This window comes from Sinocyclocheilus rhinocerous, unplaced genomic scaffold (assembly GCF_001515625.1).
Source record: "Sinocyclocheilus rhinocerous isolate Xijiao unplaced genomic scaffold, SAMN03320098_v1.1 scaffold127, whole genome shotgun sequence".
In the NCBI taxonomy this organism is placed as follows: domain Eukaryota; kingdom Metazoa; phylum Chordata; class Actinopteri; order Cypriniformes; family Cyprinidae; genus Sinocyclocheilus; species Sinocyclocheilus rhinocerous.
In genome coordinates this window covers 1,392,682-1,402,330 of record NW_015664685.1, presented here as the reverse complement: position 1 = coordinate 1,402,330, position 9,649 = coordinate 1,392,682, and the positions used below count along the sequence as shown (strand labels likewise).

The 9,649-nt window shown below is 41.0% G+C and overlaps 1 protein-coding gene across 9 annotated transcripts in view; it reads left to right on the top strand.

The window, feature by feature from the left end:
- Window positions 1–9,649, top strand: part of acaca (acetyl-CoA carboxylase alpha) — a 73,592-nt gene that overhangs the window by 10,451 nt on the left and 53,492 nt on the right. For all 9 annotated transcript variants that reach the window (XM_016541118.1, XM_016541117.1, XM_016541116.1 and 6 more), the window contains exon 2: window positions 6,885–7,140. In XM_016541118.1, coding sequence (XP_016396604.1) covers window positions 6,914–7,140 — 227 coding nt within the window. In that variant the 5' untranslated portion in view covers window positions 6,885–6,913. The remainder of the gene's footprint in view (window positions 1–6,884; window positions 7,141–9,649) is intronic.

Genomic DNA, 9,649 nt, shown 5'->3' with positions numbered 1-9,649 from the left:
GCCAAAAGTTTAACCTATTTAATCTGCATATAAAACATTAGAAATTAGATATTTATTTAATTTTTATTTTGTGTTTGATTGTTAGAACAAAAAATATTTGTTGTTTGTCTCATTAAATTGGGTTAATTAAAAAATACAGTGGTTAAATTAAAAAAAAAATTCTATTGCTCTTTGTTTAAAAAAAGGTTATAAATATAAATATATATTTATATATTTAGTTATAAATATATTTTTTATTTGACAGTATAGTTTTTCCCTAAACATAGCACATACCGAACCATACCGAAATGGTGACTCTAAAACCGTGATACAAACCGAACCGTGAGTAAGTTGAACCGTTCCACCCCTACTATTCTGTATCATAACAACCAAAGTGCCACCGTAGCGCTCGCAATCATTCACAGCTAGGCATTTTCAGAAGAGCGCCTGGCGTTTTCAGGTGGCTAAAAACTCCTTGGTGGACACACGACATGTACATGTGTTTTTGTTTTTTTTCAACAAGAACATGTGAAACAATGCAAACACGATAACCATATGCCAACTCGAGTGTATATGTACGTGCTTTATAGACGTTTTTTTTTCATGCGCTCTGTGTGGAATGCTTTTTTTTGTGTACATTGTTTTCTTTTTGCACATATTGTTTAATGTTTTCAAATGAAAAAAAAACGGGATATATAATTTATAATTTTGTTGTGAATATAGCCTGATAACATTGTTCAGAAATGGTGACAAAAATGTTTGATTAAAAAAATTGTCTTTCTCATTAAATGTCATTTAAATAAACAAATATTCGAATATTAATTTTTTTTACGAGCTCAAATATTCAAATGCAATATTTTTTAAAAATGCCGGTTTGCATTCCCAGACCCTCTTGATGGAGGTGAGCGCGGTCAGGAGCACTGTCTTAAGAGACAGAATCTTAAGCTCAACTGACTCCAGAGGCTCAATGGGATCCCTCTGAAGTCCCGCTAGGACAAGAGAGATCGAAGGAGGGAACAAGGGGTGGCCTAGGAGGGGTTTAACCTTCTGGCACCCCTCAGGAACCTAATGATCAGGTCCTGCTTCCCCAGAGACCAGCCGTCCACTGCATCATGATGCGCTGCGATAGCAGTGACATACACTTTCAAGGTGGAGGGTAACTGCCTACGCTCCAACCTTTCTTGCAGGAAAGAAAGCACCACTCCGATCAGGCATCTTCGGGGGTCTTCTCAGTGAGACTCCAGACTCCAGACTCCACTTCAAGGCATAAGCTCGCCTAGTAGAGAGAGCTCTGGCTTGAGAGATAGTGTCTCCCACACCCGGTGACAGATCACTCAAGTCTGCTGCGTCCCATCCAGGAACCACATGTGGAGTTTCCAGAGATCTGGACGTGGGTGCCATATGGTGCCCTGGCCCTGAGAAAGAAGGTCCTTCCTCAGGGGGATCCACCAGGGAGGGGCTGTCACGAAGAATGTGAGTTCCGAAAACCAGGTCCGGGTGGGCCAGTATGGAGCAACCAGCAAGACATGTTCCTTGTCCTCCCTGACCTTGCACAATGTCTGTGCGAGAAGGCTCATTGGGGGAAACGCATACTTGCGTAGACCCTGGGGCCAGCTGTGTGCCAGTGCATCCGTGCCGAGATCAGGGAGTAGTACAACTGGCAGTGGGAGGATTCGTGGGAAGCAAACAGGTCTACCTAGCTTCCCCGAATCGACTCCAGATCAGCTGGACCACCTGGGGGTGGAGTCGCCATTCTCTGGGGAGAGTGAGCTGCCGTGAGAGCGAATCGGCTGAACGATTGAGCTCCCATGGAATGTGGACAGTGCGCAGAGACTTGAGCCACATCTGACTCCAGAGGAGGAGATGGCGGGCGAGTTGCGACATACGATGTGATCGTAGACCTCCCTGACGGTTCATGTATGATACAGCCGCAGTGTTGTCCGTGCGGACCAACAAGTGCTTGCCCAGCAGCAGCGGCCAGAACTGCCACAGGGCTAACAGCACTGCCAGCAACTCCAGGCTGTTGATGTGCCAAAGCAGTTGAGGCCCTGTCCAAGGCCCAGAGGCTGCCTGCCCATTGCATGTAGCACCCCAGCCTGTCCTGGAGGCATCTGTTGTGACAACAACATGCCGGGACACTTTTTCTAAGGGCACTCCTGCCCTTAGAAAGACAAGGTCTGACCAGGGGCTGAAAGTGCGACGGCATAACGGCGTGATGGTAACGCGATGTGTGCCATGGCGCCATGCCCATCTCGGGACTTGGCTGTGTAACCAATGCTGAAGTGGCCTCATATGGAGCAATCCGAGCAGCGTGACTGCGGATGCCATATGCCTCAAGAGCCTCTGAAATTGCTTCAGTGGTACCACTGTCCTGCCTCTGAAGAAACTCAAACAGTTCAGCACTGATTGGATTTGTTCATTGGTGAGGCATGCTGTCATGTCGATCAAATCCAACTCCATACCAAGAAAAGAGATTCTCTGCACGGGTGAAAGCTTGCTCTTTTCCCAGTTGACCCAAAGCTCCAAGTCCTTGTGATCGAACAGCTGTTCTCGTGGCTGGGCCATGATGAGGCAGTCGTCGAGGTTGTCGAGGATCCTGATGCCCACTTCCCGTAATGGGGCAAGGGCACCCTCCGTGTCTTTACCAAAGGGACAGGGACAGCCAAAAGGGGAGGACCCTGTACTGATACGGCCGACCCTTGAACGCAAACCATAGGAACAGCCTATTTCGAGGAAGAATTGAGACATGAAAGTATGTGTCCTTCAGGTCGAGTGCTCCAAACCAATCCTGGGGCTGGATGGATCTGAGGATGCATTTCTACATCAACATCTTGAAAGGAAGCTTGTGAAGGGCCCGGTTCAAGACTCACAGATCCAGGATTGGCTGAAGGTCACCGCTTTTCTTGGGCACGATGAAGTAAGGGCTGTAGAACCCCTGCTTCATCTCGGCTGGAGGGACAGGCTCGATTGCATTCTTCACCAGCAGGACAGCAATCTCCTGGCGCAGGACATGGGCATCTCGGACTGCCACCAAAGTCTCAAGAACGCAGCTGAACCTGGGAGGTCACCTGGCGAACTGAATCGTGTAGCCAAGTCGAATTGTATGAATGAGCCAGCGGGATGGGTTGGTCAGCACTAGCCAGGCCCCCAAGCTCCATGCGAGTGGCACCAAAGGGTCAGTCGACACACCCGTGGTGGTGAAGCAGTGGGGAACCCTGGCTAGAGATGCGTGAGGAGGCGTCGCATCCTCGAACCGTGATCTCTTGGCCACTTGTGAAAGAGTGCGCTGTGGGTGAGAGTGAGGAAGCGGTGCGTCGCTCACTGTCAACCCACGAGCCACATAACACAGAGGAAGAGGAAACCGCTCTATTATTGAAAATGTAGGAACAGAAAGAAACGAAAACAGAAGATTCTCCACCCGGCCCTTCTCCGGGGGAAGGAGCGGTGCTGTTCCCACCGTCTCTTGAAAAAGAGCAGCTTCCCTCATCTTCGGGTTGTCCGTGTCAGGGCCGCTTCGTCATCTTTTTGGAGGATTTAGGGGCCTGGGACATGGGGCGCTGCAATTGCTCTCTCCTACTGGGAAACGTCATCATAGCTGCCCCGTCATTGAGGGTAGTGAGGACGGAGGAAGTCGACAAGTGGCTTCTGGCTGTAAAAGGGGCCATTCACGACTTTGTGACTTCCTCATGCATCTCCGGTAAGAAAGGAACTGGGGCCCGATTCTCATGGCTGCCCGGGCAAGCATGGCCGTCAACTTTGGGTCCGATTCCGCAGAAGCTACAACACCCAAGGGGGGCAGCCTCGTTGAATCTTCATCCTCAGAGGACGATAGCCCGATAGACGATAACCCCCTATGCTGCTATCGACATCTGGTCCTCTGGCGGAGCCCCGAATGAATCGCTAGGACCTCCATGAGATGGCCTAGCAGAATCACCTGGAAGCTGCACTTGACAAGTGCTGTGTGAGGAGTGAGAGATACGTTGGGACTGGCCCGTCAGATTTGCTCTCACTGTAACACTCAGATCTCCCAGAGCACTAGCTGGCGATCCCTTGCTTGGACCAGAGAAACTGGTACAGGTAGTGACAGAGGGATCTCGTCCTTTTCTCAGAAAGGAGAGACGTGATCGCAGCATTGCCATGGTCATGCACTCGCAGTGCGGGTATGAACCATCCACAAATGCGTCTTCAACGTGCTATACCAGACACGGAAGAGAGCGATTGTGGCTGTCATCAGAGGACAAGAAACGACTGCAACCAAGAGGACACGGACAAAATGGCATCTTTAAAAAGACACAGACCGTCCACGATTTTCTCTTTTAGGGAACTGCTCTTGTGTGAAACTGAAGCGCCCAGGGGAATCACCGCTGAATAATGATGCTGTTGTGCCATCACGCCAGTCCAGAAGAACGTTCTCTCAAGGTGAATGGCTTTTTATTGCAATGAAATACAACACTCGTCTCCAAAGCAAAAATCTGAATGAGTGGATGCATGTCACCGCCTTATATATCTGTATGTACGGAGGAGTGTTTGGGCATGCAAATTCGACTCGCCAGTGTTCATTGGCCTGTTTTTTACTACTCCGAGGTGATAGGGGCTCCCAAGTAAGAACCATGGTTATACTACAAATAAAACAAATGTAACTGTAGTTAAACCATGGTAACCACAAATTAACCATAGTTTTGCTGCACTAACCATAGTTTAACCATGCTATTTCTAGTAAAACTGTTGTTATACAAATTATAATCAATACGCCAAAAAAACATGGTTACTACACTTTTACTACAATAAAACCATGGTTAATTTTCATAAGGGATCTGGTATACAGTAAATCACAATGCTACCTCACTAACATAAAATGTGGTATACATGGTGTTGTATATATGAATATGGCAATCAAGTACTATGGTATTGCCATGTGATACCAGTACCTTTAGAAAAAGCTGTCGTAGTTTTTTTTTTTTTTTAAATTAAAGTTGACATGCAATGGAAATTCACCCTATTTTCTATATGCATTTTATTGATCTTATTATGAATTATTCATCTATGCATTTGTTTAGTTTTGTAAGAACATTTTTGAGCTTTTAATTAAGTTACTGAACTTACTGAAATCCTATTTAAACTTCTATAGAATAGATTAAGACTTACGGTGTATTTAAGATGTCTATTGCTATAGCAAAGCTTAGTAACTCCCTATTGAAAAAGCAGCTAAAACCAGCCTAAGCTGATTGACTGCTTTGGCTGGTCTCCCAAGCTGGTATTAAAGTGGTTTTGGCCATTTTTTTTAGCAGGCCAGGCTGGTCTTAGCTGGTTTTCGCTGGATTAGCATTGAAAAATGTTAACAATATGCTAGTAACTTGCAAATCATGCTAGAAACAGGCTAACAAAATGCTAGTAACTTGCTAATCATGCTAACAACATGCTAGTAACATGCCAATCATGCTAGAAACTTGCTAGTAACTTGCTAATCATGCTAAAAAAAGGCTAACACCATACTAGTAACGTGCTAATCATGCTAGAAAAAATGCTAACAAAATGCTAGTAACTTGCTAATCATGTTAAAAACATGCTAGTAACTTGTTGATAATGATAGAAACATGCTAACAAAATGCTAGTGTCTTGCTAATCATGCTAGAAACATGGTAGCAACTTGTTAAACAGGCTAGAAACATGCTAGTATCATGCTAGTAACATGCTAATCATGTTAGAATCATGCTAGTAACATACTAGCAACATGCTAGTAAACTTGCTAATCATGCTAACAAAATGCTAACACCATGCTAGTAACATGCTAATCATGCTAGAAACATGCTACCAACTTGCTAAACATGATAACAAAATGCTATCAACTTGTTAAACATGTTAGAAACATTGCTAATCATGCTAGAATCATGCTAGCAACATGCTATTAACATGTTAATCATGTTAACATCATGCTAGTAACATGCTAATCATGTTAACAACATGCTAGTAATTTGCTAATCATGCTAGAAACATGCTAGCAAATTGATAAACATGCTAGCATCATGCCAGTAACATGGTAATCACGATATAATCATGCTAGTAACATGCTAATCATGCTAGAATCATGCTAGCAACATGCTAGTAACTTGCTAACCATGTTAACAAAATGCCAGTAACTTGTTAATCATGCTAACAAAATGCTAGTAACATGCTAATCATGCAAACAAAATGGTAACACCATGCTAGTAACTTGCTAATCATTCTAACAAAATGCTAACGCCATACTAGTAACATGCTAATAATGCCAGAATCATGTTAGCAACATGTTAGTAACTTGCTAATTATGCTAAAAACATGTTAATAACATGCTAACAACATGCTAATCATGCTAGAAACAGCCTAGCAACCACCCCAGGTTACCCTATCAATATGTTTTATACCTATCTGTTTTTCTTATAGACTGTATTGCCTTGAAAACATTCACACTTTAATCTTTAAAACTATTTTAAATTTCAAACTACTTCAAACTAAAAACTTTCAGACTGCAAGCTTTTAAAACCTTTTCAAACTTTCTAGCTAGGCTTTTTCAATCCAACTTAAAGTTTGTCTACAAACTTTTCAATCTAGTTTTTAACTAAAATGTCATAACTCAAAAAGGTGAAACAACAGACTTCTCTTGGTGATGTGTTCTGCATTTCTCCAATCATTTAGTCAACTTAAACCCTTTCTTATATTCGACTATACGCATTCATATCTGTCTCCAAATGTTACATTGTGACTTCATGTAAAATGAAAGATACACATTTGCATCATATTATCCTTGTTTTTATGTCTTCTGCTCATTGGAAAATATATTTAAGTCAAACATTTAATTAAGAAACCTTTTTGCTGTAGAAACTTCTGATTGAATGTGAACTAAAGACTCTACTCTCTCCCTTATATAGTGCTTGCAGCCTGCCAGCGTGGCCTAAGTATGGCAGAGCAGGACTCTACCGAGAAGAAGCCTCCAGCTGTGGCTGCGCTGCACTCTCACTTCATCGTGGGCTCTGTGTCCGAGGAAAACTCTGAGGATGAAACCACAGGGAAGCTGGACCTGCAGATGGAGGAGAATCCGCGCTCCCTTTCCCCCTCTTCTGTCAGTTCAGACAGCACTTATGAGATGGGCTTCGACAGCCTGGACGGACCCTTGCACAATATGAGGTCAGAGATGCTTTGTGCTCTCATTTGCAGCTATTGTGACATGGATGTCCACTTTCACCAAGTCTGTATCATGCGTGCTCTGCCTGGTGCTCGTGATCAGGGACATGGCCTTTGAAAAGCACTAGTTTCAAGATAAGACTAGTGCTGGTTGTCTAAATAAGTGATTACATTACTTAGTCCATGTGTATATGAGGGAAGTATGCAGCAGCATCGTGCAAAGTGGTGGCTTGAGGATATAATAACATTATATGCTAAAATGTGCACAAGTGCCTCTCTGTGTGTTTGGTTAACTTCGGTTGCACTGCCAGTCTTTGGCAGCGTTTTCCATCTCTATGCATCTCACACAGACTTGCCATAATGGGCTCTGTTGTGTGTGAGTGCATCAAAGTGTTGATGCTTCAGGAATAGATTGGAGTTAGACATGAGGCTGTTTGACATTCCCTGGAATAGTGGTAGTGTAATGCTCAAGGATCTGGACTGTTGGCAAAAGGTTTTATGTTCAGTTCTTCATAGAATTCCAGGTCCAGGTTATGATTTTACAGTTAACCTCAGTTTACTCTCCAGAACATTTCCTGCTATTACCGCAGTGTGGAACTTTTTTTAATTACTTTTTTTTTTTTTTAAGTTTTAAATTTTGGAATTGAATTTCAGAGGCATTTTTGCCTTTACGAAGGCATTTTTTTATTTACGTAGTAGTTAATTATTAAACTACTAATTAATAATATTAATATTTTAATTTAATTAACTGAAATATAGTTTCATTGTAATAACTTATATTTGACAGTTATTTTAGTATCATTGTTATTCTAGTTTTTGTTAATATTTTGAATTAGATTTTATTTTTCTGTTTTCTTTTTAATTTTAAAGTAAGTAATTTTGTGTATTTTTGTCATTCTTATTAGGTTTTTTTTATGTCTTTAGAATGTTTTAGCTTTTAGTTTTAGTTTATTTAGCTATTTTAGTACTTCAACTTATAGTAAATGAAAATAAGCTGAAAATAAGCTGAAATACAATATGTTTTAGTTTTTTTATGGTTTTTATATGATGCTATTTCAAGTTTTCCTTTCAACCTTTGGAGTGTTACAAGCTGGTCCTGCATAGATAATATCCCTGAAGTTGCAAAGACTAAAGTCTCAATCCCAAAGAGATATTCTTTATAAAAGTTAAGACTCGTCCACGCCCTCCTAAAATGCTTCGTTTAACCCGTTGCACTGCCAGTCTTTGGCAGCGTTTTCCATCTCTATGCATCTCACACAGACTTGCCATAATGGGCTCTGTTGTGTGTGAGTGCATCAAAGTGTTGATGCTTCAGGAATAGATTGGAGTTAGACATGAGGCTGTTTGACATTCCCTGGAATAGTGGTAGTGTAATGCTCAAGGATCTGGACTGTTGGCAAAAGGTTTTATGTTCAGTTCTTCATAGAATTCCAGGTCCAGGTTATGATTTTACAGTTAACCTCAGTTTACTCTCCAGAACATTTCCTGCTATTACCGCAGTGTGGAACTTTTTTTAATTACTTTTTTTTTTTTTTAAGTTTTAAATTTTGGAATTGAATTTCAGAGGCATTTTTGCCTTTACGAAGGCATTTTTTTATTTACGTAGTAGTTAATTATTAAACTACTAATTAATAATATTAATATTTTAATTTAATTAACTGAAATATAGTTTCATTGTAATAACTTATATTTGACAGTTATTTTAGTATCATTGTTATTCTAGTTTTTGTTAATATTTTGAATTAGATTTTATTTTTCTGTTTTCTTTTTAATTTTAAAGTAAGTAATTTTGTGTATTTTTGTCATTCTTATTAGGTTTTTTTTATGTCTTTAGAATGTTTTAGCTTTTAGTTTTAGTTTATTTAGCTATTTTAGTACTTCAACTTATAGTAAATGAAAATAAGCTGAAAATAAGCTGAAATACAATATGTTTTAGTTTTTTTATGGTTTTTATATGATGCTATTTCAAGTTTTCCTTTCAACCTTTGGAGTGTTACAAGCTGTTCCTGCATAGATAAGATCCCTGAAGTTGCAAAGACTAAAGTCTCAATCCCAAAGAGATATTCTTTATAAAAGTTAAGACTCGTCCACGCCCTCCTAAAATGCTTCGTTTAACCCTCTGGGGTCCGAGGGTGTTTTGGGGCCCTGGATAAGTTTTGACATGCCCTGACATTTGTGCTTTTTTCAGTTGCTAATAAACATTTTAATGGCTAAGTTTAGTAGCACCATAATTAGCACAAACTGGACTACAATAATATGTGGGCAGTATGTATGTGATTGTGTTTTTGAGAAAACAACGTTTATGCGTGCAAGTGAAAAACTAAAATTTTAAAGTCACTGAAATAAGGCCATAAAAGACATACAAAACATTTGTTCACAAGACTTTTGAGAATTGGATCAGTCTAGAGTGAGTTTTTGCTTCAGAATGATGTGAAAATCATCTTGTTTACTCACTCACAGAAACCAATATATTTATTTAAATTTTCGAAGACACATTTTGTGTAGAAAAGGA